At 54.0% G+C, this 22,613-nt stretch overlaps 1 protein-coding gene across 2 annotated transcripts; it reads left to right on the forward strand.

Moving 5' to 3' along the window:
* The first annotated feature begins 1,296 nt into the window (after window positions 1-1,296).
* Window positions 1,297-21,614, forward strand: LOC128423994 (uncharacterized). Of its 2 annotated transcripts, XM_053409720.1 has the most exons (17): window positions 1,297-1,333; window positions 4,983-5,089; window positions 5,279-5,436; window positions 5,573-5,694; window positions 5,812-5,943; window positions 6,992-7,514; window positions 9,222-9,323; window positions 9,860-9,938; window positions 10,088-10,296; window positions 12,576-12,818; window positions 13,193-13,291; window positions 15,417-15,610; window positions 16,031-16,205; window positions 17,256-17,415; window positions 18,414-18,567; window positions 19,358-19,469; window positions 20,851-21,614. In XM_053409720.1, the coding sequence occupies exons 1-17, from the start codon at window positions 1,322-1,324 to the stop codon at window positions 21,030-21,032; spliced, it is 2,763 nt and encodes a 920-aa protein (XP_053265695.1). In that variant the 5' UTR covers window positions 1,297-1,321; the 3' UTR covers window positions 21,033-21,614. The 2 variants fall into 2 exon arrangements, with proteins under 2 accessions (XP_053265695.1, XP_053265697.1); XM_053409722.1 differs by lacking the exon at window positions 9,222-9,323.
* Window positions 21,615-22,613: the final 999 nt, after the last annotated feature.

The raw sequence follows: 22,613 nt of genomic DNA on the forward strand, positions 1-22,613 counted from the left end.
TGTTGAGCTTATACGTGAATCCGGCCCTGGCTGCCCCATCTGGGGATGGAACGGGCGCTCAATTCGCTTCCTCGAATGGCAGAGGCGGAAGGGACCCCAGCGGGTCATCTAGTCCAGCCCGCCTGCAAGGCAGGAAGGAGGCATGGAGGAAGGCGCTGGGTTCTGAGGAATGTAAGCTCTCTTTAGATGCAGTAACAGCAGCAAGAATATTACTGGCCCAAAAATGGAAGCAAGAAGAATTACCGACGATTGAAGAATGGAGGATGAAGTTCATGGACTATGCAGAGCTAGATAAACTAACAGGAAGGATTTGAAACCGCGGGACCAGAAATTCACAGAAGACTGGAGTAAATTTACGGACTATTTGAAAAGTATTTGTGAAGATCAGACGACGTTTGTAGGTTTGCAAGAAGTTTTGTGAGATTATTGGAAGTATTGTAAAAATGGAGAAGGGGGAGGAGGATTTGTTAAGAGATGTAAAGGCAATATAAAGTTAAGAAATGCATAAGAAGTGGTTAAAACGGTGGATCATCAGAGGTGCTGATGGAAGTCTAAAAAGATTGTATAAGTGATAAGTTTTGTGGTACATTTTATAATTTATATGTTAAAATCAATAAATTTTTTTTTTTTAAAAGGCGGGTTCTGGGTGCGGATTCTGCCGTGCATGGGGGGGTCTGCGAGAGAGAGGCGCTGGCCCCTCCCCTGCCCCCACTAGGCCTGCTGGCCCTCTCTCTGGGGTCCGCCCCCTGGCAGCCCCTCTCTCCCCCCCATAAGAGGCCCTTTATTTTTTGCCCCCCCAAGAGAGTGGGGCCCTAAGCTAGAGCCTGTTGAGCTTATACGTGAATCCGGCCCTGGCTGCCCCATCTGGGGATGGAAGGGGCGCTCAATTCACTTCCTCGAATTGCAGAGGCGGAAGGGACCCCCCCGGGTCATCTAGTCCAGCCCGCCTGCAAGGCAGGAAGGAGGCACAGAGGACGGCTCTGGGTTCTGGGTGAGGATTCTGACGTGCGCGGGGGGGGTTCTGCGGGAGGGAGGCGCTGGCCCCTCCCCTGCCCCCACTAGGCCTGCTGGCCTCTCTCCGGCTCTCTCTGGGGTCCGCCCCCCGGCGCAGGGGAGCCGGAAGTGCCGGGCGCCCGGCGGGGGATCCCCTCTTTGCTCCCTCCAGCCCGGGGGCGGGGCCGGGGAGGGGAGGGCGGAGCCTGGCGCCCTTTGACCTCCCGCGCCTCGGCCAATCGCCAGGCTTCGCGTCTCCGCCGCCGCCGCCGCTTCCGCCTGGGCGAGGGGAGGGGGAGGGGCGCCTCCGTCTGGACCCCCCGGAGAGATGGAGCCCCCGGTGAGGAGGGGGAGGGGGGAGGGGAGACCCGCCTCGGAGACCCCCCCCGGGACCCGCCAGGGAGGGGCGTCTCCGGGGGGCGGGAGGGGGGGCAGGAGGGAAAGCAGCCCGGGGGGGGGGCTGGGGGGGCATTGCTGGGGGGGTCAAGCCCCCTGCCTCTGGCCAGACCTGCCGAGCCGGGTAGATGGGCGGGGCGGGGTGGAGTAGTAGTATTCTTATTACTGTGCCCCTGGGGGGGGGACCCCAAGGGGAGGGGCGCGGGGGGGGCAGGAGGGAAGGCAGCCCGGGGGGGGAGAAGGACCCCCAGGAGACTCCATGGGGGGGTCATTGCTGGGGCCCCCCTGCCCGCGAGGGTCCCCTTCCTCTGGCCAGACCAGCTGAGCCGGAGCCAGGTAGATGGGCAGGGTAGAAATATATGATGATGATGGTGATGATGATGATGATGCCCCTGGCAGAACTGTCCAGATTGCCCCCCCCCCCCGCCAAGACAAGTGAGCTCTTATTTCCACCTTTCTTCCCACCCCCACCCCATGCAGGTCACCCTCTGATTAAAACCTCTTCTCATGAGGCAATAATCAATACTTATATATTTATGGACATTTTTAAGCTGATTTTGCACACGCCCCACTCGCCTGCACCCCTGGCGACGGCTCTCCGTCCCTAACTGTGCCAGGGCCAGATTTAGTATAAGCAAAACAAGCTATAGCTTAGGGCCCCACTCTCTTGGGCCCCCCCCAAAAAATCACTATTAATATATTTCTTCATTGTATTTCAATTCAACAATTACTTTGATAAAAGACATATTTTGTTATGTGCTAATGGCTTTAGATCCATAAGTTACCATATAGCACATGGGTAGGCACACTAAGCTCCGGGGGCCGGATCCGGCCCAATCGCCTTCTAAATCCAGCCTGCGGATGGTCTGGGAATCAGCGTGTTTTTACATGAGCAGAATGTGTGCTTTTCTTTAAAATGCATCTCTGGGTTATTTGTGGGGCATAGGAATTTGTTCATTTCCCCCCCCCCAAAAAAAATATAGTCTGGCCCCCCACAAGGTCTGAGGGACAGTGGACCGGTCCCCTGCTGAAAAAGTTTGCTGACCCCTGATATAGCATCTATTCAACACAAAAAAACTGCAACCATTTGTTGTGGACAAAGGACAGCTGGACATAGAAAGGGCCCCATTCCCAGGTCTCTCCTGCCCCAAGGAATCCAGATCCGCCCCCAGGTGCTCCTGGAGAGCAAGGGGCAGGATCCGATTCCCAAATTGGGGAGCGCAAAGTGGGGCCCTCGGGACTCCCCTCGCACTCCCCCCTGGATGGCTCTGTCAGTTTGTATTTCTTGGTGCAGAAAGGGTTGATCTGATGTGTAGAGATCTTTCCTATTCTACTTACTGTACTTTTCCGTGTATATGAGTAGGTTATATTACTTTTTTTAAAAGGTTAAAAGTCCCGGGGCATCTTATACACGGATAGTGCATATGCCCATTTTCTAAATTTGGGGTCCCCAAAAGTAGGGGTCGTCTTATACAGGGGGGCAGCTTAGGGAAGCTTCGAATGTTTGATGCATTACAGTGGTACCTTGAGTTAAGGACTTACTGTACGTACTGTATTTTAATATTTTGTTGGAAGCCGCCCAGAGTGGCTGGGGAATAAATAATAAATTATTTTTATTTATTTATTTATTATTATATGCAGAAAAATAATGTAATTCCAGAGAGTGCTGGAAGCTTCTCTGTTTGAAAGCAGCAGGCAGAAGGCGCCTCATCTTCAGGGTTATTCCCTCTGCCTGGAACTGCTTCTCTTATCTCTTCCGTCAAGGTCCTGCTATTATTCTCAGTTCAGGGGGAGACTGGGCTCTCGCTCCCACTTTCTCTTTCTTTCTTCTGATCTTCTGTGCAGAGGATGCTTAGTCTTAAGGCTTAGTCTTATTATAGGTTTATAAGTGCTTGTAAGTTAGTTTAAATGAAGTCTGCTGCAACTGGATTTCTGATGGACAGGGCCAATCCTGAATGTATTGGATTTGTGACCATGATGCTCATTTGCCTTCAGTAGCAGTAAAGCTCTGCTGGATGGAAGAAACATTAGTTGCTTCTGGTCTGTTTTTGGCAACTCTGCTCCCTGTTTCATTTTTTTCCTCCCCAGAAGATGCTGGGGCGACAGGGTCTCCTCCTCTCTTAAAGCCCCCCCCCCCGGCCACCACCCTGCTTCCTGTGGATGGGAGTTCCACCATTTAACTCGGCGTTGCATGAAGAAGAGGAAGACCTTTCTTTTCTCTGCCCTGAATCTTCCAACTCTCAACTTTGTGGGATGCCCACAGAGAGAGAGGGGAGGGAAGAAAAAACACTTTTCTGTATCCATCTTCTCCATGCCATCCATCATTTGATCAATTTTGTCTTCCTTTGTGGGTTGTGCAAACCGCTACTCTAAATATTGCTTTTTACAGGGCACTGGGCATGGATTTATGGGACTCCACTGAATTAAGGCTTTCAGGGGCCAAAGGCATTTGGCTCTTCCTATATTATTATCATTTTGTTTTATAATGTATATAAAAGAGAGATAACAAAGTTGCATGTAACTTAAATTAACAATATTGCAAGTACAGAGTGTTGACTGTATCAGATCAACAAAAAAAATTCCAGGTTTTTTCAGGCTTGAAAATGATGGTTCCGTCGTCTATGTCCTGAAAGAGTCCCAAATTGTATAAAAAGTGTCGGAAGGTTCCAGGCCTTGTCAAAATCTCAAATTACATTTGTGTTTTTCCATGATAGAAAGCTCTCTTCCAGAGTGAGTGGAACCAGGCATCCAGTGTAAGACTTGGGGCTGTTTGAGGCGAGTTACTCTGTAATCTCAATTTTGGACAGCAGGCAATAGTTTTCTAAGCAACGTTTATCATTTCTGTCAAAATTGAACCACAGGAGGGGAGGATCCTGCTGGCCGACCCCCGAGAGAAGAGGAGGCTGAGCTAGAGGGAAAGTCTTCTTTCCTCCATGTTCCTCTGACACCTCTCTCTCTCTCTCTCTCTCTCTCTCTCTTTTTAAATACATTTTTATTAATTTTTTAACATATTAATTCCAACAGTCATACAACATAACTTCTCATCCTATACAATATTTTTGGACTTCCGTCAACGCCTCTGATGGTTTTCCATTATTTATCACATATTATGCATTTCTTAATTTCATATTACCTTTAATATCCTTAACTAATAATTCTTCTCATTGTCTTTTTAGCATTATTTCAAATAGTTCACCTCACAAAACTTCTTGCAAACCTACTAGCGTAATCTGTTCATCACAGTTACTTTTCAAATAGTCCGTAAATTTACACCAGTCTTCTGAGAATCTCTTGTCCCGCAGGTTTCGAATCCTTCCTGTTAGTTTATCTAATTCTGCATAGTCCATCAATTTCATCCTCCATTCTTCTTTCGTCAGTAGTTCTTCTTGCTTCCATTTTTGTGCCAATAATATTCTTGCTGCCTTCATTGCATATAAAAACAACTTACAATCCTTTCTGTTTATATCATCTCCTACAATGCCAAGTAAAAATGCTTCTGGTGTCTTAATAAATGTATATTTCATCATCTTTGTCCGTCTCATTATATATCATTTCCCAGAAGTTTTTCATCCTCTGACCTCTCTGCCCCACAGACCTTGGGGGATCTGCTCCTGACCCTTTATGAGATGGGCTTCACTGAGCGGCAGGTGCGCGATGCCCTCCGTGCCGGCTGCCTCAGCGCCCCGGAGGCTGCCAATTGGTGAGTGGCTAGATGACCCCGAGGGTCCCCTCAGCCCCTTCCCCTGCCCTGGGGGGAGACAGTTCTGCCGGCTGCGCTCCCGGCGGTGCTCCCCCCTCTCCCCTGACCAGCCCTGAACTCCCTGGCAGCGCAAGGCGCTGGGGCTTCTCCTGCTTGACGGCCTCGTCGTCTCCTCCTCTCTTTCCCCAGGTTGCTGCAGGAGAGGGTGGAAGAGCCGCCGCCCCCCCAGAGCAAGCCTCCCAGAGCACTGAAGGACTGCAGGGCGATGGACGCCTTCAACCCCCCCAGGAAGGTCCAGGAGGCCTCGTCGGGGCCAGCAGCTGCCAGCCTGGGCTGTCCAACCTCAGGTGAAGAAGAGGCTCCCTGTCCGCAGCCTCTCTCTCCCCCCACAGCAGGGGAGGCCCAGGGAGGCAGCCTGGGTGGGCCTGTTGCACCCTCCCCTTTGGGGTGGGCTTCCCAGCATGCTCTTTCCTCTCCCCCCAGGCACCAGGGCAGAGGTGGCCGCCAAGGACCCCCCCGGGAGAGCCAGCAGCCAGGCTTTTGCTGAGCAGCAGCGGGAGCAGCTGGCGGAGGAGCTGAGGGCCGAGAGGAGGACCAAGCGGCGGGTGAGCCAGCTTCCGGGGGGGGGGGGGCGTCCGAAGGTGGAGGGTCCTCATTGCAGCTGTTGCTGGGGAGGAACCAGCCCCGCCTTCCCTCCTCACGGCTCCCTTCCTTCCTCCCAGGAGCACGAGTTGGCCCTGCAGAGAATCGCAGACGACCGGCGGCGCATCCAGGGCAAGGCCCAGCTGGCGCAGGAGGCCCCCCCTTCGGAGAAGAGAGCGCAGCCCCCCAGCGACGGGCAGTGCCTGCTTAGGGTGAGAGGAAGAGCAGCAGCCATAGGCTCCCTCAGGGGCCATTCCCCACCCCGGGGGCCAGGAGGGAAGAGAGGAGGGAATTGCAAGTCTTGGGTGGGGGGCTTGATTCAAGGAGGGAGGGTTGTAGCGTTACCAAAACAAGGAAGGATTGGACTCTGATTAATAGAATACACATGAGGCTTGACCAGCAAGACTCTGGGAGGGCTGCGTATAGTAATTCCTCTCCCCCCCTCGGCCCAGGTCGTTTTATTCACAAAAGAACTTTTTACACATTGTACTTAAGAACCATTCAGACTCCCTCTGAGCATTTCAAAAACCCCACGTGGGACAAAGTCAGATCAGAAGAAATTCTTTTAACTACAAAGAAACTATTTCCTACTTGAGCATGCACAGTAGTCCAGAGTAAATAAAATAGGAATAAAAGGAGGACGGCATTCAGCAAAACCCCGGAGGTCATAAACAGGAATAAGCAGGAGAGACAGGATGGCAGGATTTGCCATCTCCTTGTGAACTCTCTTCCTGGCCCTTAAGATCTATCTAAAGATGAAACTATGTCAAAGTAACCTACTGACTTTATGTACTGAGGATGCCTGGTGAAGCAACTGGCCTGTGTTTCAGAATGCTTATATGTGCCTGTCAGGTGTAGAGAAAGCAAATGGCAGAGGTGCAGAGGCTTGTGGCATTCGATCAGAAACCATTGTCAATGAATCAAACCCAGTCAACGCCATGCTTTCATCGCGGACACAATGGTTTGCTCCATATTTCATAATTCCTCAAAGCAATCCCACCTGACCCCCCCACTCTGGATATTTGCACCCCTACAGAGGGTGTCTGCCTGTTTGCCGGGGTTGGGCTAGATGAGCCTTAGGGGTCCCTTCCAACTCTACAGTTCTGTGATTCTTGGCTGGGGAGGGGGAGGTCATTGTGGCCTGAGGAGTGTAAGGGCCGGGCCGGATCCCAGGGCAGCCAGATGCCCCTTAGGGGATGCCTTCAAGCAATGCCCCGCAGTGGGAGACCCAGCCCATGGCTGCCCCTCTTCTCCCCACAGATCCGCCTCCCCTCGGGGGACTCCGTGCGCCAGAGCTTCCCCTCCGCATCCCCCCTGGAGGCCGTCCGCCTGCGCCTCCTGGAGCTTCACCCGCAGCTGCTGCCCGCCTTCTCCCTCCTGCAGGGCTTCCCCAAGCGCCACTTTGGGCCGGCCGACCTGCCCCGCTCCCTGGGGGACCTGGGCCTGGCCCCCAGCGCCACCCTCTGCGTGGTGGGGCCCCCGGCACCCCAGGCCCCGGCCTCCAAGGGCGTGGCGGGGCCTGAGTCCCCACCGCAGACCCCACACGAGGAGGAGGAGGAGGAAGAAGAGGAGGAGGAGGAGGAAGACGAGGAGGAAGAAGAGGAGGAGGAGGAAGAGGGGATGGCAGGGCCTGGTCTCCCGACCCCAGAGGGGAGAGGCCTCTTTGCTCAGGGGGCCCACCTGCCTTCCGTCCTCCGCTCTCCGGCGCAGAGGGTGACTCCAGGGGACTTTGCGGGGTTGCACGGCCACGGGGAGCTGGCCTTCCCTGAGCCCCACCGCTGGGGTAAGTATTCAGGAAGAGGCCTTTTGCTGTAGTAATAATAATAATAATAATAATAAATTAATAATTTATTATTTGTACCCTGCCCATCTGGCTGGGTTTCCCCAGCTACTCTGGGCGGCTTCCAACAAAGATTAAAAATACATTAAAATGTCACACATTAAGAACTTCCCTGAACAGGGCTGCCTTCAGATGTTCTCTAAATGTCAGGTAGATGTTTATCTCTTTGACATCTGATGGGAGGGCGTTCCACAGGGCGGGCGCCACTACCCCTGTATGCCTCTAAGCTGCTCTGCTTTTCGTCCGCCCACTGAGCGGCGCTCCCCTGGGTGGCAGCCAGGGAGCCCCTGTCCCCTGCCCTCCCTGGGGACGCCCTGGGGGGCTGCACCTGCCAAGCAGGGGCTCCGTCGCTCAGCCCCAGCCCTTGTCCCCCTAGGAATGAAGATTGTTCTAGTCCTCTGGACTCTGAGTCCAGGTCAGGGGACATGGCAGAAGTCCGTCAGGCTCTGCAGGCAGCAGAGTCTCTCTTCAGGCAGGGGGCCTCTCCCAGCAGGGGGTTGAACCCGGCACCTTCTGCATGCCAGGCAGGGCTCTGTTGCTGAGCTGCCAGTCCTTTACAAGAGGAGCAGAGATGCTCTGGGCTCCTTGAGTTCAGTGCTGCCTGCACAGACTGGCAGCAGAGACTCTCCAGGGGTCTTCCAGCCCTGCCTGGAGAGGCTGCCAGCAAGGAATTGAACCCGGCACCTTCTGCATGCCAGGCAGGTCTCTGCCCCCCAAGCGATGTATATTTGGGGCTCCTCCCTGGAGCTCCCCCCACCCCATCCCCAGTTCCATCGGGGGGGGGAGCACGTCTGTGGGCAGAGGATGTGGCTTCCCCCCAGCCCCGGTCTTCCTCCCTTCTCTGCAGGTGCCTTGGGCTCCTATCAGGGTGGATTGGATTGGATTTAAATCACAATTTAAATCACTAGTCAGTATTACACTTGATTTCAATCATTTCTTTACAGAAAGACTCATTCTTGCTGGTATAATCTTAATATTTGCAACCAGATGAAGGTTTCGTTTTTGAAATAATAAATTTTCAGAATAGTTTTTACAGTTATATCAAAAATTGCTGATTTGGTTATACTATTAGAAATACTTAGAAATTATTGTGAGGTTTAATATGTTAACTGTTTAATTTTGGACAACTTTTCTGCTGTACTTTATTGGAAGGAGAAAAATAATCATTTCCTTAATAGCAATAACTTAAATGGAAAATTTATCTTTAGAAAGATAAAGCATTTTATTTCAAAAATCCAATTTAAATTTTAAATAATCTGATTTAAAGTTTAAAAAATCCAATTTTTTGTTGTTAAATCATTGATTTTTCATCCACCCTGGCTCCTATTAATTCCCTGCAGACACACCTATTGGGGTGGGCGGGCAATAAGCCCCTTCCCAGGCCAGATCAGAGCTGCCTTTGACTCCTTGCCAGGCCTGTGCCAGGGGGTGTAGCGGATAGAGTGTTGGGCAAGGACCTGGGTTCGAATCCCCACTCAGCCATGGTGCTGGCTGGGTGACCTTGGGGGCCGCTTCCTTCCTGTCAGCCTGGCCTGCCTTGTAGGGGTGTCATTGTGGGGTTTAACTGAAGAGGAGGAGGAGAACAACAACTGGATGTGCCCCCTCAAGCAGAAAAGTCCGAAACAAAGTGCTCTCTCTGTCCCCCCGCAGGGAGGGGCCACAGGATGGACGTGGAGGAGCCCATGGAGCAGGAGTCCTCGGCGACCCTGAGGGAAGGAGAGGCTTCCGGGGGCCGGGGGCCGCCTCTGCCAGGTCAGCACCAGGGGCAGGAAGGGGGGAGGCCAGCGCCAGGAGGGAGGAGGCTCCAAAATCTGGCCTGCCTGAGTCGCGGTAGAATTGGGAGGGACCCCTAAAGGTCATCCAGCCCAACCCACTGCAAGGCAGGAATCTCATGGTGGAGCCTCTGCTTGGAAACCTCCAAGGAAGGAGAGGCAGCAGCACGCCCTCCCCTCCTGTCCCCAATCACGGCCAGGCAGAGTATAAATTTAAATATACTTCATTAAAATGGGGGGAGTGTGAATTGGGGGGGCCTCGAGACGCTTCCTTGGGTATCAGCACTGCAAACTTGGCTGGTGGGGAACAGTGTGGGGTGGGGGCGAGGAAGCCAAGATGAGGGGGGGTCCCCTGGTTTGTGGGGGAAGTGGGTCTACTCTTGAGGAGGGAGATCCCTCGCTGAAGGTTGGGAGGAACTTCTGGAGAGAAGAAAGAAGGCCAGAAGGGTGGGGTTGGGTGGGGGCGAGGAAAGAACCTTGATCCTAAGCTGGGGGGGGTCTTCTTTCTGTTTGAAGGCTCCTTGTCCTTTGGGGAACGCGCTCAGGGCCTCCCGGGGTCTCGGCACCAGTGGCCGGCGGAGGGCAACCTTTTGAGGTAGGGGCCTTGCCCAGCCTGGGCTATCTGGGGGCGCTTGTTTTGTAGGGGGCGGGGGAAGGCTGGCTGGGAACGTGGAAGGGGGGCGTGAAGCAAAGCGAATGGGGGCACCTGGGGGTCTTCATCGCCTGTCTCTTTCTGCCCCCCAGGACGGCCGACGGAAGCCGAGCCGAAGCGCCCGCCCTCCCTCTGGCCGTGGCCCAGGCGGCCGAGTTGCGCCTGCAGCGGGTGAATGCGCAGGGCCCTGAAGGCGATGAGAAGGCCTCTCCGGCCGCCACGTCCCCCCCAGGCCGCACGGCCCCCGCAGTGCCCCCGCTCTTCCAGCTGTCCCTGCGAGGGGCCACAGCCCTCCTCACAGGTAGAGGCTTCTCACCGCAGCTTCCTCCTTCCTGCTGCTGCTGCTTAATATCATTTCGACTTACCGTATTTTTCGCTCCATAAGATCTACCTAGTTTTTAGAGGAGGGAAAAAAATATTCTGAACGAAACAGTGAATGTATGATTTTTGTGGTTCATGCTGTGGCCACAGACATGATATGTGATTTGACGGTGAGTTTGGGGTAGCCCAATGCAAAAATCCTGAGAATCCATGTGGATCCGTGCTTTGTAACCACGTTTTTGTGCCATTGCAGCCCCACAAAACAGTGGATGCGGGGTTTTTTGGTGCAGGCTGTAGCCATGGACATGCTATGTGATCTGATGGTGAATTTGGGGTGACCCAATGCAAAAATCCTGAGGATCCATGGGCTTTTACCTCCCCCCTCCCAGGCTGCCTCCTTTATCTCTAGAGTCCCTTATCTCCTTCCCAACACCCCCTTCTCTCTCTTTTTTTAAAAAAAAAGCACGATCTGCTTTTTGCCCCTGGGCAATTCGGCTCCATAGACCACGCATTCACTCCATAAGACACACAGACATTTCCCCTTACTTTTTAGGAGGAAAAACGTGTGTCCGAAGGAGCGAAAAATACGGTATATATCTCTCTTAACCCAAAGGTCCCAGGACCATGTGCAACATTCAGAGCATGATTTGCGCAACGTAATGCAGAGCCTGATACTGCCCAGCTAAGCCCCTGCAAGACGGGGGTCTCCGGCCAGAGAAGATTTAATGGCCAGAAGTCTGGGAGAAGAGGAATGCGCCTAGAGGTGTCTCATGAAGGCGCCCGGCAGGCCTCTCTGGGGAGAGCAGGGCACGTGCCTTTGTCTCCAAAGGCGAGGGATGAGGAAGAGGAGGAGGAAAAGTTCTGGGAAACTTCATCTGCTTAAAGCATCTTCCCTGGCTTCCCATCTCCTCCCAGAGTCCTCATAACGGTTTGCAAAACCCTAAAGAACTTGGGTCTGGGGCACCTCAGGGACCCCCTGAACCCGTAGAATATGGCAGCTGCGTCACAGAGATCGTTGGTCCTTCTCTGGGGCCCATTGGACAACAACTGAAACCAAGCCGTTAGTATCATCCGCCCAGTCCTGTGGAACTCTCTGCCACTGGGCACCTTCTGTGCCAACTTTTTAAACACCTGCTGAAAACGTTTCAGTTAAGAAGACCTCCTTCTGCAATAGTTAGTTGAGGCTTGCTTTTAGCTCTCTGGCTTTTCATGTTTTATTATGCTCTTAGTCTGTGATTTTGTTGTTCTGTAGTTCTAAACCGCTCTGATATATATCCAGGACTCAGCAGGATAAAAATATTTTTATAAATAGGCCAACCAGCTCAAAGCGCTGCAGCCGGACTGCAGACTCAGGCTGGTCAAGGGGGGCCAATGACCCTTTGCTCCAGCCGCTGTTTCTGGACACAGTTCAAAGGGCCTCGAAGCCCTCTCTGGCAGGGGTGGCATGGTTCACCAGCCGTGGGCTGGATCACTCCCACGGAGATCGTCTGTGGGCCGGACTGGCGCAGTGCGACGCCAGAAATCGCGTCTGCATGTGTCCGCAGTGCCGGAAATCGTTTCTGTGTATGCCCAGATGCTGAAAATTGCGCCTACGCAAAAGCGATTTCTGGCTTCTAGACATGCACAGATGTGATTTCCGGTATCTGCAGCTGCGCAGACGCGATTTGTGGTGCCGCTTGGCGAGTCCACATGCCGTGCTGCGCCGGTTTAGCGCAGCGCAGGGGGGACTCGCTAAGTGGGTGGCTCAGTTCGGGGGCGGCTCGAGGGCCAGTAAAGCGGTCTTCATGGGCCGCATCCGGCCCATGGGCTGCACATTGCTGACCCCTGCTCTATGGCTTCTGTCTAGGCTATCTGGAAGACCACCTTCCCCAGAAGAACCCCCCTGGCTTTCTGCCCCCCCCACCCTCCCAAGTCCCTTGCTGGGGGAGGCAGGAGGGGCCTTTCCAGTGGGGGCTGCTCCTAGGCAACTTTGGAATTCCCTGCCTGGAGAAGCCCCCCTCCTCGCTGTCCTCCTTGTCCTGACTTTTTTCAAAAAGGAAAATGGCTTTCCAATGGTGCTGTGCTGTTTTTACTCTCTGCCCTTTAATAGATTTCCTGTTTTAGCTTGATTAGAGTTCAGCTACTTTCTGGCGATGATCTCTTGTGGCTTCTCCTGTGGTGTGGTTTTCCTTTGGGTGAGCTGCCTGGGCTCCCGGCTCAGGGGGGAAGGCGGGATCCGAACTCAGGACTGCAACGTTTCCGTCGGCTTTGTCCCCGCAGCGCCCAGCAAGCAGTACTGCAGCAGCCTGGCCTCGGTGACGCCGGTGCTGGCAGAGCACCTCCTGGGGCACCTGGTGCAGCAGGGCCTGCTCAGCCCCCGCAGCCTCAAGCTCTTCTTCGGCTGCCCCCTCCAGAAGCTGCGCCTCGACTGCTACCCCTACACCACCAACCAGCTCCTGGGCCAGCTGCGGGCCTTTCCCAGCCTCCGCCACCTCAGCCTCCTCGCCTGCTCCGTCATCACCGGTGAGTGGGGCGGGAGCGGGATGGGCAGAGGGGCCCCCAGAGGTCATCAAGCCCAACCCCCCCACAATGCAGGATCTCAGCTAAAGAAGCATAGAATTGTGGAGCTGGAAGGGGCCCCCAGAGGTCATCCAGCCGGCTGCAGTGCAGGATCCCAGCTAAAGAAGCATAGAATTGTGGAGCTGGAAGGGGTCCCCAGAGGTCATCCATCCCAGCCCCCCACAGGATCAGAGCTGAAGCATTGCTGACCGAGGGGGGGCAGAGAGGGTCTGGGCAGGAGGCTGCTCCACGGGACCTGAGAGCTTAGCTGTGGGAGGCGGGCGGGTTCTGTGCTCTCTTCCCCCTGAGCTGACCCCCCATTTCTCTCCCCCCCCCAGACCAGGGCGTCTCTGTGGTCCAGCACCTGCCCCGCCTGCAGCACCTCAACCTCTCGGCCTGCGTGAAGCTCACCGACAACTGCCTGCAGTTTCTGAAGGGTACGTCACGGACACACACACCCCGTCCTGCTCTTTTGGCTACTTCCTCTCCGCCTGCAGGATTAAGCCCATGAGAGCCTGCAGGATCAGGCCCCATGGCCCACCTAGTCCAGCCTCCTCTCCCCTCCCCCCCCCCCGCAGCCCCCAGCAATGGGGATTCAGAAGCATCGCGGCCTCTGACTGCGGAGGCAGAGCCCTGGGCTTCTCCAGGAATTTATGTTAAAGAAATAAAGAAATAATATTCTGTATTAGTTTTCAATTACAGTCCAATAATAACCTCATTATAACAATGCCAAATTACAATGCAATTACTAATACCAATCATTCAGGTACCAAGTTATATAATTGAGGTGCCCCGCCCCCATGTGCTAGAATCAATGGTTTGGTGATTGACTTTATTTCTGCGTTCCAAAATCATAGTAATTTCAATTACACTCCAGTCTAGATAACAATCCTTGCAATATTAACAACTTCCCTTCGTATTGACACATGAAATGATGTATAAACTTACAAGTGAGGCACTCAAACTATATTCTTATTCTTCCTGTGTGTGGCAGTTATTCTTTCTGTGATATCTCTTCCTGTCCTTGTAAAATGTTATGTCTATATTTTCCCAGTTGTTGCTGTTCTCTGCTTTGAAGCGCAGCTGATATCCCATTGTAGTTGCAGAAATTCTCCATCGCTCTGTCCTGGGCTCCATTGTTTTGCAACTTTCAACAGCAACCTCAAAAATCACTCTGTCCCAATAAATAGCCTTGTAGAGGCTATTTTCCCTCTCTGCCTGGAAGGAGAGCGGTCCGTCAAACTGCGGATGACTCAATAATGAACCTTATCAGTTCCTTGGCAAGTTTGCAGGCTCCTTTCATCCTTCCGTCCGACTGAAGATAAATGAGCAGTTATACTCCCAATTAAATTAAATTCCAGCTCCATAGATAATAAAGGATGGGAAGTTTCCATCGTAAGCCTTTTGCAAAATAGAGCTTTCCTCCCTTTTTCCTTTTCTTTTTAGCACAGACAGTTCCATTTGATGTTATATTCCATACCTTCAATCCAGTTTCATCCCTCCTTACCTGTACATATATAATAATCTGAGCTAGCCTTCATCTCCATGAATTTATCTCATCCTCTTCAAATGCCACCCAAGTTCCTGGCTATCCCAGCCTCCGGTGGCAGGGAGTTCCATAGTTTAACCCTGCGCTGCAAGGAGGAGGACTCGCTTTCAGCTCTCCCCGTGAAAAAAGGGGCCTCTCGCCCTTAGGCATTTATTTTGCGTTTGCATTTATTTATTAAATTTGTATACTGCCCCCTAGACCCATAGATTGCAGGGCGGTTCACAGCATAAAATTACAATTCTGCTTTATTGACTTGCTGATCACAGAATAAGATTTTGGCTTTAATTGTGACCCTTAGCTTATTTTTCACTTGTCACTATTAAGGCAGTGTTTTATAGAACGTAATTGTTTCACTGATGAATATGTGATTTAAGTTGCATTTGTGACGCTCTAGTACGCTCTGTCGAGCCGTTATTATTACTGATTCTTTGCAAGCCGCTGTGGGAATAATTTGAATGAGAAATGGCAGAGAAATCTATGTTGTGAAGCGCCCTGAGAACTACAGGGTGTAGGACGGTATACAAATTTAATACAATCAATTAATCAATAGGACTTTTTTAAACAAAAATTATTTAGAATATTAAGAATATTACAGTGAGTTAAATAAAAGAAAAGATAAAAAGAATACCTAAAAAAGGCAGAGGAAAGTAACAACATGGCAATAAAATATAATTAAGGTGACAGAACTATAATTCGGTATCATCATAAATATAATTATAAATAAATTATAATATACTGTATATATGTGAACGGTTAAGCTTATTGTTTCCCTCAAGTATACATCAATTCATGGGTCACTGTGTTTTTCATAAATACGTTCCAAATATCGTTAATTTTGTCCATATGGTAATCATTGAAAGCAATTTGTTCCTGGGTTGCAAGAGTTGCCATGTTGCTCTGCTCCGTGTCGCTGGGTTTTCTGTGCCCGGCAAAAAGATTGGCATGGATGCCTTGGAAGAACGATGGAGAAATGAATGGGCGTGTGATGGATCTGGCCCCCGCTCTCCCCGCAGGGCTCCCCCAGCTGTCTCACCTGGCGCTGGACCAGACGCACGTGACGGATCGGGGCCTGGGCGAGTTCCTGCTCTCGGCGCCCCCCTCCCTCACCCACCTGAGCCTCAACCAGACGGGCGTCACGGACGGCACCCTCGGCCTGCTGCCCCAGTGCGCCCCCCACCTCTGCACCCTCAGCATCAAGCAGACGGGCGTAAGTGGCCCCCGCAGCCTGGAAAAGGGCCTTCTCCGGGGGGGGAGCATGGGACGGGTGCAGCCGGCTGGCACCTGGGGGTGGGTGGGTGGGGGTCTCCTCTCTTGGTCCCGTGTGTGATGGGGGGGTGGGCTTTCCCAACCACCCCAGTGTGGTGTAGAGCGTTGGGCCCGGGAGACTGTGACACTCTTGGAAGACCTTGGAAGTCGCCTCAAGCTCCTCGGGGTTTAAGCGCAGTGAAATATTGCCCTTTTAAAATGTGTTTTTTGGGGGTATTGGGTTGTTCTTTTATTTTTATTCGGCATTTTGTGGTTTTATGTCTTGATTTCTGTGAGCCGCCCTGAGACCCCCGGGTATAGGATATATATAAATTCAATAAATAATAATAATTCAACCGGCCGCGCTGTGTTGCTTCCGCAGGTGGTGGACGTATCAGCCCTGCGGCGCCTGGAGGCTCTGCAGACGCTGCATCTGGACGGGACCCCGGTGAGCGAGGCCTCCCTGCGGGCGCTCTCCTCGCACCCGGCACTCTGCACCCTGACGCTCTCGGGGGTCCAGTCGGTGGATGGCAACACGGCCCTGGAGCTGGTCTCAGGTGCGGGGCGGGGGCTGTGCCCCTCAGGCGTTTGGGAAAGGGCCCCATTGTCTCTTTGCCCGTGGCTGCTGTCCCACCCGGGGAAGTGCGGCCTGAGAAGGTTTGCCAGCAGAGGCTGGAGAGGCGATTCTGGCACCAGGGGGGCAGGGGGTGGTGTTGCCGTGGGCACACGGAAGACGCCCCCTGGCCGACAGTTCCCCCCACAACAGCTTCCTCTGGGCAGCGAGGGCGCATTAGAATCACCGGCTTCTAGACTTGGAAGGGACCCCCAACGGTCATCTAGACCAACCCGGAATGAAATGCAGGAGAGGAAGTGAGAGCACAGAGCTTCGCTGGCAGCTGAGGCAGGACGCGTGGCTTACTATTAGCATTGGTTTATAATTGGAATTATTACTGTTAACGTTTTGCTCACCCTGAGGTCCCAGGCTGCAACAATTTAAAATGCAGTCAAACCTCGGTTCTGCAACGTAATCCGTTCTGGAAGCCTGTTTGGCTTCCGAAACGTTTGACAGCCAAGGCGCAGCTTCCGACTGGTTGCCAGAGCTTCCTGCACTCAAGCGGAAGCCGCATCCGACGTTCAGCTTCCGAAAACTGGAGTGTTTGCTTCCGTGTTTTCAGTGTTTGGCAGCCGAAAGGTTTGGAAACGGAACTGAGGTTTGACTGTGCAAGATAGAAAAAGCATGTTAAGCCACCTTAGGAGTCGTGGGTTGGGACCTGGAAAGCTGCCTCTCCAAGCCCAGCCCAGTCTGTGGGCTCTGACCCAAAGCTCCCCTGCAGCCCACCTCTAGGGCACTCGCCTGGGGCGAGCAGCCGTGTCCTCCAGGCGAGCAACCCTGCCGAAAAGGACCCTGTGCTGCAGAGGCCACGAACAGAGCCAGGAGCGGCCCCTGGCACCCGCTCAGGTTTTGGCTTCCCTTGCCACCTTGTCCGGGAGTCTGTTGGAGCGGTGGCCCCCAAGTCCCCTGATTTTGGGGGGAGCTGCGCTGGGGTTCCCGGCTGGCTTGGAGGCGCTTCCACGTGGCAACCCACCCCTCGGGGCTCTTTCTTCAGGTCTGCCCGCCCTCTCTCAGCTGGCCTTGCCCAGCCGCCACACGGTCACTGACGCCGGCCTGGCCGCCCTCTGCCGCCTGGAAGGGCTCCTGGAGCTGGACCTGACGGACTACAGCCACGTCACCGACCAGGGGCTGCAGCACCTTCCCCGGCTGAGCAGGTGAGGAATGGGCGCACGGATCCTGCCCCCCAGCAAGGCCGGGCTCTGCGCTCCAGCCCCCAAACCCCCTGATTGGCAGGCCTTGCTCCCAGGGGCCAGGGGGGTTCACCTGCCGGGCGGCAGCAGCAGCAGTCCAAGCTGTTGGGTTGGGGATAGATGCTGGGAGACGGTGGGTTTCTTAGAGATAATTATCCTTCCTGCCTCACGTTTGGGAGTTGAGCAGAGGGCATCCCTTTGCAGCTTAAAAAGGGAGGCTTTGATAGGCTAGCATTAGCCATTAATAATAATAATGATGATATTATCATTATTATAATATTTGAAATGGTTTCCCTGATGAATATATGATTTAAGATGCATTTGTGACAGTCTCTTACGCTCCTCCGTGTCGTCATTATTCCTGATTCTTCACAAGCCACTGTGGGAATAATTTGATTGAGAAACGGCAGAGATATTTATGTTGTGAACCGCCCTGAGATCTACAAAGTATAGGAAAGTATACAAATTAAATTAGGGTTTTAAAAAAATATTATTTTATTAAGAGTATTACAGTCAGTTAAATAAGAGAAAAAGAATACCTAATAATAGTTTATAATTTATTATTTATACCCTGTCCATCTGGCTGGGTTTCCCCAGCCACTCTGGGCAGCTTCCAACAAAATATTAAAATACAATAGTCCTTCAGATATTAAAAGCTTCCCTAAACAGGGCTGCTTTCAGATGTCTTCTAAAAATCTGGTAGTTGTTTTTCTCTTTGACATCTGCTGGGAGGGCGTTCCACAGGGCGGGTGCCACCACCGAAAAGGCCCTCTGCCTGGTTCCCTGTAACTTGGCTTCTCACAATGAGGGAACCGCCAGAAGGCCTTCAGTACTGGACCTCAGTGGCCAGGCAGAACAATCTGGGCTGTGGGGTCCAGAGGCCGTCTTTGGCCACTAGACTGGGGGGTCCGATGGCCCGATCTGAGGCTCTTCTGCGGTTCTTGCATGTGCCCCCCCCGCAGGCTGCGCCGCCTGTCTCTCTGCAACACGCTGGCCACAGACCTTGGCCTGCGCCACGTCCAGGGGCTGCCGCTTCTGGAGGAGCTGTGCTTGGACCGCCTCAACGTCTCCAGCGTAGGGGTGGCGCGCTGCATCGTCACTCTGCCCCACCTGCAGGTACGGCCGGGAAGGGAGCAGCGCCCGGGGGGGGGGCTCAGCAGGTTCTGCCCTTGGGGGAGCGGCAGGCCCTGGCCAAGGGCTCCTTCCCTCCTCCAAGCTCCTCTCTTTGGGCAGCTGCAGAGACAGAGCGAGGGAGAGACCTGGGGCAGGGCAGGAATGGTAACTCTCTTGGCATGCAACCGAGGAAACAGGGGCAGTTGGCAGGCCCCCAGGTGGCTCCAGCCCACCGGCCGGTGTGCTGGGCAATCTCCAGTCCTTTGTGCAGCAACTGCGACCTGAGTTTCAGAAGCTGAGACACGCTACTTCAGCAGAGTAAATGCTACACAACAGAAGCATAGCTGGCAACTTGCAGATTTGAAAATAAGGGTCAGCAGCCTCAAAAATAAGGGATCAGCAGCCTCACCTGTCCCAGGGACAGTCTACGGGATATCTAACAATCTGGGATAGCAGCGGGAAGCAGCGCTGGAATAAGGGGATTTCCCGCAAAAAAGGGAAGGTTGACAGCTATGAAGTGGCAGGAGAGGCTGTGTGAGCCTATTTACAAGCAGTTTATGCAGCGTACATTAGGACAAGAGGGAACATGTCTGATCCCCTTCGTGTCCAAAGCAAGACGCTATAGAAAAAGCTGTACACAAACGGAAGTTCCCAGCAAGCTGGGCTGGAGCGTAAACAGACATGGGACATAAAACAGTTCCACACGTCTGTCCCATAAGGTGGAACGGAATATCCCAACAGGCCCCAGGGGACCTGCCCCCCCACTTTGTCATCTTCCTCCCCCTCCCCCCAGGTGCTGAGTCTTGCCAGCACGCCAGTCGGAGACACAGTGGCGCGCCTGGGCATCTCCCGCTGCAAGCAGCTGCTCAAGGTGAACCTGAGCCGCACCCGCTTGACGGACCGAGGTGAGTCCTGGCCCCCGAGGCTTTTCTGGCCGCCAGCCCCACCTGGCCAGAAGCGGCATCCAGAGCAGCAGTTTTCACGGCCCACTAAGAGAGGCAAAATGCAGCAACATTTGAAACCGCAACGGTTGATTGCACATTCACTCAAAATCCGATTAAAGCCCTTTAGTTCCATTAATTAATTTGGCAAAGGAGATGAGCTTGATCTGGAGATACTGGCTCTCCAAAGCCCCCAGCCGTTGGCATCTCCAGAGCTGCCCCCTCCCCGCCCACCAGGGTTGGTACTGCCACTTTGGGGGACGCCATTCTAGAACAGCTTGGCGGGGGGCCAGCCTGGGGTGCCAGCTGCCGGCACAGAGATGGGAAGCAGAGGACACCCCCCCATTCTCTGTGGGGGTGCAGAAAATGGAACCAGAATGATAAGAGTTGGAAAGGGACCCCCAAGGGTCATCCAGCCCAACCCCTGGCAATGTCCGCGTCCCTGACAGCTCTGCTGAAAAACCTCCAACCAAGCAGAACCCAGTGCTTTTCCAGCTGCACTGGCTCCCGGTAGAGTACAGGGTCAGGTTTAAGGTTTTGACCTTTCAAGCCCTTCACAGCCTAGGACCCTTGTACCTACGGGACCGCCTCTCCTGGTCTGCCCCGCGGAGGACCTTAAGGTCCATAAATAGCAACACCCTAGAGGTCCCAGGCCCTAAGGAAGTCAGATTAGCCTCAACCAGAGCCAGGGCCTTTTCAACACTGGCTCCGGCCTGGTGGAACGCTCTGCCTCGTGAGACCAGGGCCCTCCAAGATCTGATTTCTTTCCACAGGGCCTGTAAGACAAGAGTTGTTCCGCCTGGCCTTTGGCTTGGAATCAGCTTGATCCCCTTCCCCTCTTTCCTTTTTCCTTTCTCCTTCTGTGATAGATCTATTTGGAGACTTCCCTGGCTTTTTTCTGGCCCACGTAGGACCAGTCTGGATAGTTGGCCATGGTGAAGACTTGACGTTTTTATCCCCCAAAAAGTTTTTGATTGAGTTTCCATTGAAATGAGGCTGTATTTTAATGTTTTAATGTTGTTTTTTAATCTTGTTTTTAAGTTGTATTTCGATCAATTTTTTTTAATATTGGGTGTTAGCCACCCTGAGCCTGGTCTTGGCTGGGGAGGGTGGGGTATAAATAAAAATTATTATTATTATTATTATTGCCGGGGGTGGACTAGATGACTCTAGGGATCCCTTCCAACTCTACCGTTCTGTGATTCTATGATTCCAAGGCTCTTTCTGCCCTAAGTCCTCCCTGAGGGCCACAGGCCAGGCCAGGGTGGAGAGTTTGCTGCAGGAAGAGCCTGTCCCTGCCCAGCTCCTGCCCAGCTGCCTTTTGCCCCCTCCGGTCTCTCTGCAGGGCTCCGCTTCCTGCGCCACGTGCCCCTGGTGCAGCTCAACCTGGACGGCTCCGGCGTGACCCCCGAGGGGGTGGCCGTCCTCCTGGCCGCCTGCCCCGCCCTCGGCAGCATCCGTGCCAGCCACCTGCGCACCTTGCCCTCGGAGGACGTCTCGGACGAAGAAGGAGAAGGACCCGGCTAGGCCAGCAAGGCCTCCTCCTCCTCCCCCCGGCCCCTCCCTCGACGCATGGCGCACTTTCTTCTGCCCCCCCCTTCTCTTCCCGCGTCTCTGAGGGTTTGGCGGGGTCGGGCTCCCTGCAGGGCTGGACTTTCCGCCTCGGAGTCGCCCACGGCCTCATCGCCCTCGTCATCACCGCACCAGGTCCGCTGGGAAGCCTGCCTCCGCGGACGAGGCTTGTCCTTCACTCGTCTTCCGGTCTCCAGCCTGACTTCTTGTTTCCCTCACCTGTAGCTGCACGATGGGTGTTTCTTTTTTAAAGGAAGAAGAAGAAATCCATTTTGAAAACCCAGGCTCTTAATTCCTGGGGGAGGCAGAGAAGGAGGGGGGAAGGGGGAGCAGAGGGTCTGGGATGGAGGAGGCCGGGGACCCCCCCATTTCTGAAGATGCCTGACGCAAACGGGTGCAGTCCTTCCCCACCCCCAGCAGAGGCCCAGAGGGGTCCTGGGGGGCGGGGGGGGGGGGCAAATGGGACGCGGAACTCCTGAAAAAACTTCTCTGCAGCTTGTGCCTTAACAATTTCCAATAAAGAAACATTGACGGGTCTCCTGATTGTGTTGCCTCTGAATGTTTCGCTGACTTGGATCGGGGTGGGGAGCCTCCAGAGACCCTCCAAATGATCCCCATCACCCCACTGGCCATGCTGGGGGCCCCAAAGCCTTTGGGGTGGTGCCCAGTCAACGATGCCAGGGCTGCCCCTCTTCCAGGGCCAGACAGAGTAGGGCCAGACGGCCTTCCTCCTCCTCCTCTTCTCTGCACCTCAGGCTATTGTGAAACCTTTCTGATCCCACATTCCCTGCCCCCTAAAATATGCGCTGCAGTGCACATAGTTAACCAGTGGAATTCCCTGCCACAGGATGGCACGATGGCTACCAGTTTAGATAGAGTTAAAAGGTTGGGCAGAGCTTTGGGGGAGCAGGCGGCTAGCACAATGGCTGCCTCCAGGATGAGGGGTGCCGACCCTCTGAAGGCCAGTTACCCTCCAGTGGAGGGGCAAGAGAGGCGTTAGTGGGCCATCCAAGGAGGGATTGGGCTGGCCGTGGGGAGCAGAAGGTTCTGCAAAGGTTGCAGAAGTGAGAAGTTGAAATTCGCACTCAGTCCACACTCCTGGAGGGAGGGCAGAGCAATTCTCTCCGCCCCTCCCTTTGCATGGCCTGTTGCTGGTGCCTCTAACCACCCTTCTGGCACCCGCTTCCTCCTGGGCCACCTGTTGGGGGGCAGTCTTGGGAATCTGAGGGAGAGGCCCAGGTAAGGGAAGTTGCCCCCAGTTCCAGGCACCACACAGAGGCAGCTTAGTGTCGGGGAGCCCTTGGCTCACTTGGAGAGCTCTGGCGTTGCGATTCCTGCATTGCAGGGGGTTGGCCTAGACGACCTTTGGGGGTCCCTTCCAACTCTACGACTCTCTTCTTCTGAGCCGCCGCTCCAGCCCAAGTGGCCCAGAGCCGCCTTGGGCCCCCCTGCTCCCTGCCAGACCCCCGTCTCGGAGGGGAAGGAGGGCGCTCTGGAGTCCCGGCTGCTGCTGGGGCTGGGGGGGGGCGGGCCTGG

Source organism: Podarcis raffonei, chromosome 12, assembly GCF_027172205.1.
Source record: "Podarcis raffonei isolate rPodRaf1 chromosome 12, rPodRaf1.pri, whole genome shotgun sequence".
In the NCBI taxonomy this organism is placed as follows: Eukaryota; Metazoa; Chordata; class Lepidosauria; order Squamata; family Lacertidae; genus Podarcis; species Podarcis raffonei.